A 15,248-nucleotide genomic window follows, 5' to 3' on the forward strand; every position below is an offset into this window, starting at 1 on the left:
AAGGAAGTATACCAGAAAATAGCAAGAACCTGCAGGGAAAAATCAGGAAGGCAAAGAATGAGTGCACCTGGTCAGGGAGGCTAAAGTCAAGGAGAGGTTTTATAACTCTGTTGGCCAGAAAAGAAAGATCAAGGAAGCTGTGGGTCCACAGTTAACTAGCCAGGGGAAACTCTTAACAGAAGATGCAAACAAGGGGGAGCTACTCGACAACTACTTTGCCTCAGTCTTCACGTACAAAAAAAAAAAAAAAATCGACAACCAGAAACCTAATGCAGATTATTTGGATAAGAAAGGGGATGAGCTGTGGGATAAAATAACAAGAGACAGAATTTTTGATGGGTCTGAATGAATTCAAATCAATAGGGAGGGCCTGATAAACTTCATCCTGTGGTACTAAAGAAACTGTCACAGGAGATCTTGGAGTTGCAGCTGGCAAGTGATATGAGGGGTAAGAAGAAGAGTTTCTACAAGTATGTCACCGACAAGAAGATCATGGAAAGTATGGGTCAAAAGCAAGGCTTTTGATATGGTCTTCCACAACATTCTTGCAAGCAAGCTAAGTAAGTACAAGTTGGATGAATGGACTGTAAGGTGGATAGAAAAATGGCTGGCTTGTTGGGCTCAAAGGGTAGTAATTAAGGCCTCAATGTCTAGTTGGCAGCTAGTGTCAGGCTGAGTGCCCCAGGGGACATGACTTGGTTAATATCTTCATCAATGACCTGGACAATGTGATGGAGTGCACCCTAAGCAAGTTTTCAGATGATACCAAGCTTAGTGGAATTGTAGATATGCTGGATGGTAGGACTAGGATTCAGAGAGATCTAGACAAATTGAAGGACTGGATCAAAAGAAATCTCTTGAGGTTCAGTAGACAAGTACGAAGTCCTGCATGTAGGATGGAACAGTCCCATGCACCAGTACAGATGGGTAGGAGCATTGCCAGCGGATAGAGGGAAGTGATTCTTCCCTTCTATTCAGCACTGGTGAGGCCGCATGTGGAGTACTGTGTCCAGGTTTTGGATTCCCCAATACAGAAAGGATGTGGACAAATTGGAGAATCCAGCAGAGGGCAATGAAAATGGTTAGGGGGCTGAGGGGACTTATGAGGAGAGACTGAGGGAACTGGGCTTATTTAGTTTGGAGAAGAGAAGACTCAGGGGATTTAATAGTAGCCTTCAACCACCTGAAGGGTGGATCCAAAGAGGATGGAGCTGGACTGTTCTCAGTGGTGGCAGATGACAGAACAAGGAGCAATGGTCTCAAGTTGTAGCAAGGGAAGTTTACGCTGGATATTAGGAAAAAAAAATTCTCACTGGGAGGGGTAGTAAAGCCCTGGAATAGGCTACCCAGAGAGGTGGTGGTATCTCCATCTTTAGGGGCTTTTAAAGCCTGATTAGATAAAGAGTTAGCTGGGATGATCTAGTCGGGGATGGTCCTGCTTTGAGCAGGGGTTTGGACTAGATGACCTCCTGAGGTCCCTTCCAACCCTAACTTTCTATGACTCTATGATCTGGGAGCCCTCAACAATAATATACCTGAAACTGTGGAAGACAGACAAGGTATCAGAAGACTGGAAAGGGCTAACTGTAGTAAAAGGCACAGAAGGAGGACCCAGGGATCTATAGACCAGTTAGTCTTACATCAATACATGGGAAGTTACCAGAGTATCTCTTCAGGAAGTCTGTTTGCAAGAATTTGCAGGAGGAAAGGCTGATCACAAGTTCCTGGCATGCATTTCCTAAGAATGAATTGTGCCAAAGGAACTTGATCCCCTTCTTTGACAAAGCAACTGCTTGGGTTGATGAAGGGATTGCTGTGGAGATAGTGTATCTGGGCTTCTAAGGCTTTTGCCAAAGTCCACATGACCTTCTCATAAACAAATTGGAGAAACGTAGCCTAGACAAAACCACTATAAAGTAGATAGATAGTTGGCTCAATAGCCATAAGCAAAAGGTAATTATAAATGGGTTCATGTCAGGGTGGCATAAGGTTTCAAGTGGAGTCCCACAGGGATCACTTCTGGGACCACTGCTGTTCAACATGTTTATTAATGATTTGGAATCCAGACATGAGAGTTTGAGTGTGTTTTTAGATAACATGAAACTGGGAAGGACTGCAAACGCATTAGAAGACAAGAGTGCATTTGGAAAGGATCTTGACAGATTGGAAAGTTTGGCTGAAGCTAACAGGATGAAGTTCAGTACTGACAAATGCAAGCTGTTACACCTTGAGAAGAAGAATCATAAACACAAATGCAAACTGGGTGATCCCTGGATGGATGGCAACATTATGAAGAAGGATATGGGAAACTTGATAGATCACAGACTTAACATGAGCTTGCAGTGTGAGAAAGCTGACCAATAGGTGCATGTGGTTTGGGATGCATCAACAGAAGATTGGGTGCAAGACACAGTAGATGATGGTGCGTTGGCACTAGATGGGCCTCATCTAGAGTACTGTGTATAATTTTGGGCTCCACATTTTAAAAAAGGTGTGGAGAGAGGTGGACAGCAAGAATAATAAAAGGCTTGGAAGGCAAGTCCTATGAGAAGTTGAAGAAGCTAAGCACTTGCAGTTTGTGAAAAGTTGCTTAAGAGGGGATGTGATAGCATTCTTCAAATACATGAAAGATTACCATAAAGAAGAGGGAAAACACCTTTTTTCTCTTGCTGCAGAGTAAGACATGGAACAATGACTTGAAGTTCAGCAAAGTAAGATTAGATTGGATATCAGGAAAAAACTTCTGTACTGTTAGAACAGTGAGGCAGCGGAATAGATGCCTGGGGAAGCTGTGGACTCTCCGTCACTGGAGGTGTTCAGGAAGGGTTTGGACAGCCACTGGTCAGGCATGATCTAGGTGTAGCTGTGTCTGTGTTCTTCTATGGGTATTTCCCATGCTTCTGGGCTTTGCTGGTTGCCGCATGGAGCTGGGAGACACTGGATGTTGCCTGCCAAAGCTCAGGATTTTGACGGTCTGCCAGTGCTCCTTCTGGGACTTAAATCTGGAGGTTCTTAGCTAGAAGGGATTGCCCCTCTGTTCAGATTCAGACAGATCATAATATTTGGGGTCAAGAAGGAATCTTACCCTATGGTCAGATTGGTATGAACTTTGGGAGTTTTTGCCTTCGTCTGTAGTGAGGGCATGGCCCTCCTTCCTGGGGTGTCTGAAGCATGTGTTAACAACTTTTGCAGTTGCAGGACGCTGTTTGCCATGATCCTTCTGCTTTACTTGTGTCAGGTTAGGGTGTTATGTCTTGGGTTTTGTGTCTGGGTTGACTAGTTTTGTTCAGAGGTTAAACCATAGATGTCTATAGGATGGTTTGGATAGGGATGATCTTGCCTCAGGCAGGAGGTTGGACTACGTCAGTGTTTCTCAACCCATGGTACGTGTGCCCCTGGGGGTATGTGAGACATGGGCGGGGGGTACACAGGTGCTGCATTTTGAGTTTCGCCTGTCTCCTGCCTGGCAGATTGGAGGCATCTTTGCCATTCCAGCTGTGACCCTTCCTACCAGTGTCCGGTGCGCTGGGGCTTTCACTCCCCACTGTCAGTGTGCTTGGGGACAGGGAGGGAGGCTCCACACGGGCTGCTTTGCCCTGGGCCATGGTCCGAGAGGAAAAAGTGGGACTCGGCTTGTGGTGGTGAAACCAGAAGTGCCACGATGGGAATTCTGGTTTCACTTTTTCTGTGTCGATCGGCAGGAGGTACGTAAGGGTACCAAAGGTTGAGAACCACTGGACTAGGTGACCTGTGGAGGTTCCTTCCAGCCCTACTGTTTCATGAGTCTATGCTAAGCTGTAAGCCAGCGCTCCCTCGGGCTTGGCTGGCGCCTTGCAGGAGTGGCCACGTTCCAAGATTCTCTCCGGAGGTCGGGGGCTGTGTGTAGACACTGGCTCGGGTGTGGTATGTGATGAGAGGGACACACGCCAACTGAGGTTTTACAGACTCCCTGCCCAGCAAGGCAGCCAGACTCTGTAGTTTTGGGGATCTGTTGGGCTTTGCAGACATCTGAGGCACAAGGATGCCATTAGAAACAGTCCAGAGAGCCCTGGTCACTGTCCTAGACCCGTTCTTCTTGTTGCATTATGACTGGACCTCTGCGCTCTATCCCTAATGAGCCACTACTTTAATCCTTGGCAGCAAAGGAGCAAGTACACCATACCCACTCATGCCCAATGCCCATCCGATTAAACATCTGATTCACTAGGTACCTACAAGACCAGACCTTTTACACTTTTCTCCCCCCACCACCTGTTCTGTCCTTTGTCTTCCAAATCTACAGCCATTTCCTTTTTCATAGAGTCTCTTTCCTACCTTGAATTACCACCACTGCAGTCTCCCTTACTCACCTTTAGCTTTTTTGCCTGTGCTTTCCCTCCCTCCTCCCTCCCTCCTTCTCTGCTTTATCTTTTGTTTCCTAATTTCCACCTATTTATATCCTCACTGACATCCTATCACACTTTTAGCTTCTCTCATTCCTTGGAGTCTGGGCAGCAAAGACTCCCTATGCCCAAAGAAGGGTGATTGTGCCCAAAAGCTTGCTAAGAACTTGTTTCCAACTACTCAGAAAAGATATCACATCTACTCAAAGAACCTTGCCTGCCTATGTCCTTAGAAACAACATGGCTACAACCAAAACCCAGCCTTCTGATTAAATAGCAGTCATTGCCTTCACTGTCATAGACCAAATCAGTTCCCAGGGAATCTGCTTAATAAAGAGGTTAGCCCAGTCCTGTGGCTTAGTATTGACTATGCAGAAGTTGATTACTTCCCCTCCCCCTTCAGCAAGCAGTGTATGTACTGCCCATGGTCTGTGAGAGCATACTGGGTTAGAGCAGAGGGCTGAGGGAAAGGACTATTTAAAAATGAGACCAAGCAGAACAGCCACAGCTTCCTAGCAAGAGAAATATCACCACTCAGAAAATGGAGGCATGTACTGTATAAGTTAATAGCAAATTCTGTAGAAAGTAAATTTTATATAATTTATCATATAAATCTAAACATTAAATTTAAATCTAAATTAAAATACATTCTACATATAAATTTACATTCAGCATGAACTGTAACTTTATATAATCATAAGTTATTATTATATGTAGTATTCCACAGAAAGTTTAGAAATGCTAACCTTAATAGAAACAATTCATTTAGTTGCTAAATGTTATCATGCAGCATCCATCAGCAGTTGCAGCTGACATCCTCTGTCTCTGAAATGTGAAGACTTGCCTATGCACTGAGATCGCACATTGTGCACACTGCATTGGGTGGAATTGTAAGACAGTGTTTGGCCAAGTTGTAGAGATGTGGAAACCAATCGGAAATAAAATCTCAAAACTCAGTTACATTTAAAGCACCTGGCACTCTTTGACAAAGTTCATGTTAGCAGCACGTTTGTTGTCATGTTCTTTCTGTCATCTAGGGATTGATTTAATTAGCTGAGGGTCAAAACTCAAAAGAGGCTCCTGATTTGGGTAAAAAAATGTGAACAGCACTAAAAAAGTAGCAGCCAGTTGTCTAACTTGAGGTGGTAGTGACTGATCATACTTGTAGTACTGAGTTAACTTTGCAGCTATTGCCTGGACTAGTTCTTGTCTGGCCTGATTTTCAATTCGATAGTCAATGTCACCCTGTTTTACGAGAACTCGTAATTTAAGTGTGCCTGGTGTGATTTCAAGCTCATCACACACAAATTGCTGGTAGTACCTGATATTCTTTGCATGGTAATGGATTATGTTAAACCACAAAGCCCACCTTGTAAGCACTTTAGGCTGTCACTAGCAGATAGTAACTCTCAGTCCTGTGATGTATGGCTGCAGTGACGTCGAATTGTCTTTGTATTGCAGTAAACGTTGGGACATTTTAAAACAGTGTATTACACTGGGAGTTTTTAGCTTGATTTTGTGGGAAACCATAGCCAGTGCAATATTTCCTGGTGATCACAGACTACACTGTTTTTTCACATTTTCTGCAAAAATTCTGCAAAATTAAGTAGGCCCCTGCTTACACCCCAGGCAACGGGCAGAGTGAACAAGGATATGCTTCTTCCCCAGAGTGCTTCCCCCACTAGCTAGGACCAAGGCTGGGGTGAAGGGCTGTTGGGGTTTCATCATTGGACCCTAGATCAGTGGCTGTTTGTGACTTCAGCTTTCTGCTGTGGCCCATGAGGAGTCTGGCTGAGCTTGATCCCCGTGTTTCCTTCCTGCACATGTACAGAGGGCCTGCAGTTTCTTATATTTGACTACTTGGCTGTTGAGCTTAAAACTAATACTTTCCCTAGTCCAGAAGCGTTAGTCTTTTATTATGGCTGGGGCAGAGGGAGGAGTGGGGAGGGAGTTGGGTGGTGACAATGAAAGTTGGCTCCAGCTGCTGAAGATCAGTTTTTATTAAAAAATTTAAAAACCTTTAAACTCCTTTCATTTTGTATCTAACCTAAGGCTTCTCATTCATATCTGGACAGCCTCTTCAGAGCCTCTCAGGTGCACGTGACCAACAATAGCCAGAAATTAAGACCTAAAAATAACACATGCTTGGTCTCTCTTAGCACTGAGCAGCTGTCACCTTGAATTGTGTTAAGCAGCATCATACGCATGATTTATGCCAAAAATATAACCACTCCATTGCTGTGACTTTGGACTTCTTTGGATTTTAAGGTTTTGTTGAGGATTTTTGGCAGGTTTGGGAGACCTTGGGCTTCTGATTGAGAATCATGGATTATTTGCCATTTAAAAATAAGCCCCAATGGTTTCAAATTGTACAGTCATCTCAGGCAGACTGCGCAGGGTAACTATACCATCACAGACAAAGGATAATCAGCTTTTAATAGCACCTGGAAACTCCTGACATGCAGATGACCTTGGTAGTTAAGAGCTGGGAGAAGAGAGTGAAACTTGTCAATGGATCAGTCCCTGAATACAGCCAAACGTTCACAGGCAGGACTAGCAGCTTTTTCAAGATTCAAAATGTTTCATAATAATTAAAAAATCTCATAAGAGTTTATTGTGCAGGATTTTCTATTTTTCACTATTTTTTTTTTAAAAACACCTGAGAATGAAATAAGCACAGCAGGTGTCAGGGAGGTGAGCTGGACTGCAGCTCAGCCTTGTGTGCCAGGACTTTTTTTTATGATGCTAAGGAAAAAGCAGCTGAGGTGTCTACACACCCTTTCATTGGGGCTCAGTCCTGCTGGGAGCTGAGCGCTGACATGCTCAGAGTTAATTGGGTGCAGGATGGGAGATGAACGCTTGGGGCCTTGCAGCATCTGGCCTGAGTCTGACTGACCAGGGTGGCTCTGTATCTAGCACCGAGACTTCTCTCTGGAGTTTGCAGAGGACACTGCCTCCCCCATCCCTGGCAGCCCAATAAGCTTTCCTGAATTCTGGTGGGGCTATAATGGCTTGGCAGCCATTCTCATCTGAAAGTCAGGGTGAGGACAACCTTAAAACTTATAGGCTGGGGCAGTGACCAGGGAACCCCAATCAGGTGCCTGCATGCTTTGCGGGTAGGTACGGGGTGAGATCTTTCCCTGGCCCCATCACAGGGCAGACAGGCGCCCACTGGGCAAGGGTGTTCTGTGCAGGAATCCAGAGGATGCTGGCTAAGATCTGACGGTCAGGGTGAAAGCTTCACAAGTGACTTAGGAACCTAAATCGTGTGAAAATTGACACTAAATCCCAGGCACTTTGAAAATGTCACATGGAGGTTGGTGGAGGAAGGATGGCTCAGTGATTTGGGCATAAATCTGAACTCGGGAGACCCAGTTCATTTCCCTCCTCTGCCACAGACTTCCCTGGGCGACCCTAAGTGAGGCCCTTGGTGTGTCTGTGCCTCAGTTTCCCCATCTGTGAAAAAGGAATAACAGCATTTCCCTACCCCACTGTGAGGGTACGCAAGCTAACCTCTGATTGTTTGGCTGAAGTTCAGGTGAATGGGATTGTTTTTAACAGCTTATAATTAAAACTAGACCGGAAATGAAGCACTCCTCAGACGAGGGGCTGCACACAGAGCTTTTTCTCTTTTCTGATTTTTCTAAGAAATGCCAGGTTCACCTCAACTGGCAGCAGGCCTGTTCCTTTAAGAGGACTCCGTTGAAGGTGCCCACCTGATGCTGACAACAGCCTCCCTTCCTCCAGCACTGCTCGTAGGGACGCGGGCACAGCCAGGCGGTTCCAGTTCTAGCGGCCCGGCTCCCCTCCTCCCCCCGCGGCTCTCGGGATAGTTTTAAGCAAACATTCCAGCGTGGAGGATCTGAGCTGCCTCCTCTGGCCTCACAAAGACTCAAATATCATTGGCAACTCCTACTGACTCAATTCAGGTTGTCCTTTTTACTACAACAAGTGACAGTGAGCTGCCCTCCTATTCTCTCTCCTTTTTTGGAGAACACAGCACTGTGCTGTTGTCACTACATGCCTGTGAGGTGACAGTGGTTGCCTGGTCACAGTGAAACAGGAGAGTGCCAGCGTACTGCGCTGTTCCAGGGCCCGTGCTCAATCTTCCATCCCTGTCGTCTTCCTCTAATATGTTTCTGAGTACCTGAGGTTTTTGATATTTAATTTGTATGGGATGGAATGGTAGCTGAATTCCTGGTGCAAGTTATTGGTAGTGATGCAGTGATAGAAATGACCCCCTTCGCTAGACAGAGCTGGCCACATCGCACCACAAAACAGTCACCCAGTTTTACCAAAGAGCTTAACCACAAGGAGAGAACTGAGGAATTCACAGCTAGAAGCTGATGAAGGTGGCTGTGGCACACACTAAGGCTGTGTATAAGAACCTCAATACTTTCTTGTTTCCACATGTATTAGTGTTGAAGTGGTGGCAAGGCAGCAAAGGTGTCGTACAGTGGCCCTTGAGACACGAGTCTGCTCCACTCCAGGCTCATGCAGGAAGCCCCCCTAAACCTAGTTGGAAAAAGGCACTTAGTTCTTGGGTTTTCAAACGTAAGATGGTATGTGGATGCTTGTATTTTTTTAAGTTCCAAAGGAATCAACTTGGGCTCAATTGGAACAGGGCACCTTCATGCCAAAATGTGTCTACACAAAGACTTGCACTAACATAACACCAAGAAGGAATGAAATCATATTGGTGGTTTAGGTGGAGCCCAGTCCTGTCCTTAGACCTGCTACTCTAACAGGCATTTGATTCCCTGGCCACTGAAGTGGTTCTCAGTAACATCAGTTGAATGATTCTTATTAACCCTTCAGGAGTCAAAGTAGAGAGAGACTTCCAGACTGTAAAAAAACTGCAGCCCAGAAATATCTGGTGTCAGAGTCTGCTTTCAAGTTTGCTCCCAGCTCCCATCCTAGACTGGGCATGTGGCAGATAGGCATAAAACAAATTCAACAATGTCACAAATGCTCCCCATCTTGGAACCCTTTCATCCCCAGGCGTGCAACCCTCAAAGCACAAAGAAAGACCTGCAGCTGTTTCTAATTGCGCTTAACTTTCACATCAGGATGTCTTGGGTAGCAAATGCATAAGCCTACCCTTCAACAGTTGTGTTGAGTGTTTGCTGGCTGATCTAACTTAGACATCCATGTATAAAACAGTCTCTGTGTTTTTGCTAGCATGCTCCACATGTAATATTTCTATGCAGCACTGCTGCAGAGCACATTGCCCCGCATTACCCCAGGAAGGGGAAAGCTCAGCTAGTAAAACAGCATGTTTCCATGTTAGTGCTAATCACTCCTTTGCATCTCTTACCCACAGAGAGGGCAGGTGAGGCGACTGTCGATTGCCCTGCCTCGCAGACAGCTGGCACAGAAGTTATGGTAGCAATCAAGGAGGCAGGGGTGCTCGTACTGCTCATGGCATAAGAAGCAAACCAGTGGGTGGCAGTTGGCATTGTCCAGGTCATAGAAGTTTTCTAGTGGAGAGAAGATCCCACCGGACATCTAGAAGAAGACAGAACAGCAGGGACTATGGCACATTGATTTGGGACAAGAAGCATGATTGGAAAGCACTTGCAGTCTGGAGATGGTGTGTGCAGCACAGTTAAGAAGAAAAGCCACCCTTGTGAATCATAATGCAGGAGACTTCAGTCCTAAATGGGTAAGAGTCCAGGGGCCACCAACTGCATGCAAGGGATAGACTAGCCACATGTGGGGAATGGGATGGCTTTGGGAAGGGCCAGCCAGGCTGCAATATTCATAGTTGCAATTCTGATCCTGATCTAGTGAGGAAATGTTATTTCCAAGGGAGACTGAGTTGCCAAGCTTGACTTGCTGATCTCATTAAGTGCAGAACTGGAGGGATCTATTCACATGCATTGGGGCAAGCAGGACATGTATCATGATTGCAAAGGGCTGATGAATTTGCGGTGAAATTAACACTCATGACACCGTGGCTTGGGCTCCCCCAAGTTCTAAGGAGTCTCTCTGGTGCAAACCGTTCAGCAGGCATTCTAGAGGGGGCTGTGTCCAGCCTTCCACAGGTAGAAGGGCATATTGGCCCAGCTGGGAGAGAAAAAGGGAGAATGGCTTGTCCCAGGAAAATAACTCTACTCTGAGCAAAACCTCTTCTTTTCCCTATTGTCAGCTCAAACTTATCTCTTCTTCCTCCTATATATCATCACATTACGTCTCTCATATGGCCCTGTTCCTGGGGCAAGCCCCACCATCTTCTTTTTTGTCCCCAGTTCCATCCTCCAGACCCCAAGGGTGCCCTGTGCCCTGCTTGTGTCTGGGCAGCTGTGAATCATTTCATCTGTAAGCTCTTCTGGACAAGACCTTGAGGTTTTATAGAATATGTTGGTGTCATACAGTGCTTTGGGTTTGTTTGTCTCATTTAAGGAGCGTGGAAGAAGAGGTCTGCAGCAGAGACTGGCCAGGCCCTGCACTGGTATTCCAGAGCACTGCCCTGATAGGTTAGGGACTATTTAGAAAAACTGGATGTGCACAAGTCCATGGGGCAGGATAGGATGCACCCAAGAATGCTGAGGAAGTTGTCCAATGTGATTGCAGAGGTGCTGGCCATCATCTTTGACAACTCATGGCAATTGGAAGAGGTCCCAGATGATTGGAAAAGGGCAAATATAGTGCCCATCAGCGTTCCCTCTAAGCTGCGTTTTGTGTGCAGGCACACTCGTGCCACACTGCCAAGTGTGCCTGCGTGGCAGTGCATGGCACACAGTTTAGAGGGAACACTGGTACCCATCTTTTAAAAAAGGGAAGAAGGAGGATCCAGAGAACTGTAGACTGATCAGCCTCACCTCAGTCCCTGGAAAAATCATGGAGCAGGTCTTCAAGGAATCCATTTCTAAGCACTTGGAGGTGAAGAAAGTGTTTAGGAATAGTCAGCATGGATTTGCAAAGGGCAAGTCATGCCTGACCAACCTGACTGCCTTCTATGACAAGATAATTGGCTCTGTGGATGTGGGGAGACCAGTGGATTTGATATACCTTGATTTTAGCAAGATTTCCCACAACATTCTCCCGAGCAAGCTGAGGAAGTATGCATGGGATGAATGGTCTGTAAGGTGGTTAGAAAACTGGCTGGGTCATTAGGCTCAGAGGATAGTAGTCAATGGCTCGATGCCTAGATGGCAGCCAGTATCAAGTAACCCCAGGGGTTGGTCTTGGGTCTGGTTTTGTTAAATATTTTCATCAACAACCTGGAAGATGGGATGGAGTGCACCCTCAACGAATTTGCAGATAACACCAAGCTTGGGGGAGTAGTAAATATGCTGGAAGGTAGGGCTAGGATTCAGAGAGACCTAGACAATTGGAGGACTGAACCAAAAGGAATCTCATGAGGTTTAATAAGGACAAGTACAAAGTCCTGCACTTAGGACAGAACAATCCTATGCACCGGTACAGGCTGGAGACTGACTGGTTAAGCAGCAGCTCTGCAGAAAAGGACCTTGAGGTTACAGTGGACAATAAGCTGAATATGAATTAACAGTGTACCCTTATTGCAAAGAAGACTAATTGGATATTGGGCTGCACTAGTAGGAGTGCTGTCAGCAAATCCAGGGAAATGATTCTTCCCTTCTACTTGGCGCTAATGAGGCCACACCTGGAGTACTGTGTCCAGTTTTAGGTTCCCCACTACAGAAAGGATATGGACAAGTTGGAGAGAGTCCGGCGGAGGACAACAAAAATGGTTAGGGGGCTGGGGCGGATGACTTATGAGGAGAGGCTGAGGGAACTGGCCGCCTTTAGTCTGGAGAAGAGAAGACTGAGCGGTGATTTTATTAGCAGTCTTCATGTACCTGAAGGGTGGTTTCAAAGAGGATGGAGCTGGAGTCTACTGTTCTCAGTGATGGCAGATGACAGAACAAGGAGCAATGGTCTCAAGTTTCAGCAAGGGAAGTTTAGGTTAGATATTAGAAACAACTTTCTCAATGGGAGGGTAGTAAAACACTGGGACAGGTTACCTAGAGAGGTGGTGGAATCTCCATCTTTGGAGGTTTTTAAGATCTGGCTAGACAAGGCCTTGGCTGGGATGATCTTGGCTGGAGCTGGTCCTGCTTTGAGCAGGGGGTTGGACTAGACCTCCTGAGGTCCCTTCCAACCCTAACTTTCTATCATTCTATGACAGCAGAAAGCAACTTGTAAAAACCCTCTTCCCCTCTCCCCCCTTGCAGCATTAAACAGTGCTGGGAGCAGAAACAGCAAGTTTTATAAAAGCTGCAATTCTGAAGCATGGAGCTGCTTTAGTGACTGGCCACGTGCTGCCTGCTGACCACTCAGCAGGTTTTCATAAAATCGTATGGAAGTTAATTTGTGCTTCAGTAATAGTAATATGAAGATTCAGGGGGAATGACACTAAATAGCATGAAAAACTCTTCTGAATTGCCCGTATCATATTTCAAGACCTTCCCAAATAAACAGCAGGAGCAGACACTTACTGTTGTTTTCAAAGTAAGAATTGTATTAAAGAAGAGAAAACTGTGCAGCTACCAGCTCCAGCCTGGGGCAATAAAGTAACCCATTCTGTAGGTGTGACTCACCAAGTCTTGTAAACTCCCAGAGGATAAAAATGACAAATTATTTGGTGGTAAAAAAGCAAACTGTGCATCGTGGGGAATGTGGACAGTTCTTGACCATGAAGGCTTTCTTCTATCAAACTCCTTTCAATAAGAATTGGTTCAAGAACCACTGTGCTGTCTCCAGCAGTGCATGTGGTATGTGGATAGGGGGAAAGAGTTGCCTTTTCAAGAAGAGGAAAAGTATTTAAATCACATCTTACAACACACAACCTCACAGAGAGGAGGACTGCATGTGGTTCTTCCCATTGCATTCCACTCTAAGCGTAGCAGTGAAAGTGCAAGGAATTCCAGGGATTTTTTTAATGTTCTGACTGAGCCCGTTACCTTTTGGGTGTCAACATAAGGGCAATGCCATTCAAATAATTTATTTGGAATAGCGTAGCATCATCTAATAGGTCCCCAAGCAAGCAAGCCACAGCAAGCAGAGCTACTCATTTTGAAAGCTGTTAGCAAATTCAAAGCAGTTATATTGAGGTGGGGGGGTGTTAAAAAGGGGTCCATGTCTGTGCCAGCTCTTGATTTCCAAACAGAAAAGTCACTTTGCAAGCAAGTGCTGCCTTTTCAGTTTAGCAAAATGCTCCCAATATTCCCTTTGGTTACAATTCCTTTGTTACAGTTAGACACGGCAGTAGCGTCAGTCTCCTACCTTTTCTTCTGAAGTTAACAGTATCGTATCCACTTTGTCCTGTTAGCAGATAAAATGTCAGTCCCTTTGCTCTGCCTGTCTCCTGCTTTTCATGTGTTTCAGGCTGGAATGATAAAAATGCTAAAGCTTTCAGCAGAGCCAGAATATTATGGATGATGTGAACACAATATCCAGGGCAACACTGCCAAAAGAGCTGAGCTGCTGGGCTCAGAAGGTGCACTTTCTACAGGCACAACTGAGAGAACAGCAGAACATTTAAAAAAAAACCCAGCAGCAGATTGTTTGCTAACATGCAGGACCCAGCCTTTGCAGGAAGGGAGCGTCTGATGTTCCTTTGTTCCCTAAGAGAAGTACAGCAGGAGGGAGATTGCTCACATTTGCTGAGCTCAACTCAAACAGGAGCAATCAAATGCGCTAAATTCTCCCTTGACTTTTCCCAAGTGAGAAAGAGGAATCTCCCCCTTAGCATGAGGCTTCCTTTAGCTAGAGTTGTCCCTAGCTGCTGTGTCTCCTTACCAGAGCTAAGGCATCTCTAAAAGTAGCTTATGGTGTAAATTTAAACCTAGCATAACACACAGCCATGTGAATGCCTGATTCATGTTTTGTCTGCTCCCTGACCCTATCTGTTGTGCTGCTGTGTCTCAAAGGCCTGTTTCATTTTATCAACCAGCTTCCTGTTTTATCTTCATTTAGCTCAAGTGGACAGTCCACGCTATGGAAAAATATCAGGTTTTGCTTGAGATCAGCTCTCCCCATTTCTTTCAGTCTTTGGGATTATGAAGCCCAGTGGCACATTACAATAACAGGGTAGGAGCATGCAGTAGGTCATGCTATATGGGCAAGCATAGGAATACTTTGTACTGGAGCAGACTGGTTCAGTGCTAATCTGGACCAGCTCAGGTTAATATGCAGACTGAAAGCTTTGCAGTTAACCAGTCAAAGATCTTCTTGCAGGCTCCAGGATGAGTATGATTGCTTCACAGGCATCTGGAGAAAGAGTAAATCATGGGTAACGGACCTCTTCCCTGATGTAGTGAATTCCAGCAGAACTCCTCCAACAGCTGTATTCCCTAAGCCAATGACCAACTAGCATCGTGGAGCAGCTGGTCGCATGAATGCATCCCCTGTATTTACACGGTGGAGCCTAAATTCCACCATTAATTTAAGGGCATCGGTTGTAGCCATGTTGATCTAAGGACATAGGCAGACAAGGTTCTTTGGGTAAATGTGGTATCTTCTTTAGACCAACTAAATCAAGGGCGGGCAATTATTGCAGGCAGAGGGCTGCTTACTGAGTTCTGGCAAGCTGTCAAGGGCTGCATGGGTAGCCCTGCCCCTTGACAGGTGCCCCATCCCATGTCTTATGACCCAGAAGTCCCTCCGCTTGCCCCCAAAAGTACTTTTTTCAGCAAGGTGTTTTGCCATCTCAGAACCAGAAAAATACCAAATTATATTTTAAAAAGTGAACATCTACAACAGTCTCGGGCTATGGGCTGAGGAGGGAGAGGAGGATCCATGCGGTGAACCAAAGACTGCGGCGCTGGTGTTATCGGGAAGGCTTTGGCTTCCATGACCACAGCCCGCTCTTTGGAGAGAGAGGCAGCGAGCTGCTGG

General features: G+C 45.8%; 1 protein-coding gene across 1 annotated transcript in view; it reads right to left on the minus strand.

Annotated features, from left to right (window-relative positions):
- The window catches only part of RNF207 (ring finger protein 207), a 36,771-nt gene extending 22,002 nt beyond the window's left edge, over positions 1 to 14,769 (minus strand). The window contains exons 1-2 of the mRNA XM_019541164.1: positions 13,635 to 14,769; positions 9,700 to 9,890 (exon numbers count right to left, since the gene is read on the minus strand). Coding sequence (XP_019396709.1) covers positions 9,700 to 9,890 — 191 coding nt within the window. The 5' untranslated portion in view covers positions 13,635 to 14,769. The remainder of the gene's footprint in view (positions 1 to 9,699; positions 9,891 to 13,634) is intronic.
- Between the last annotated feature and the right edge of the window lie 479 nt (positions 14,770 to 15,248).

Source organism: Crocodylus porosus, unplaced genomic scaffold (genome assembly GCF_001723895.1).
Source record: "Crocodylus porosus isolate Cpor-Errol unplaced genomic scaffold, CroPor_comp1, whole genome shotgun sequence".
NCBI classification, from domain to species: domain Eukaryota; kingdom Metazoa; phylum Chordata; order Crocodylia; family Crocodylidae; genus Crocodylus; species Crocodylus porosus.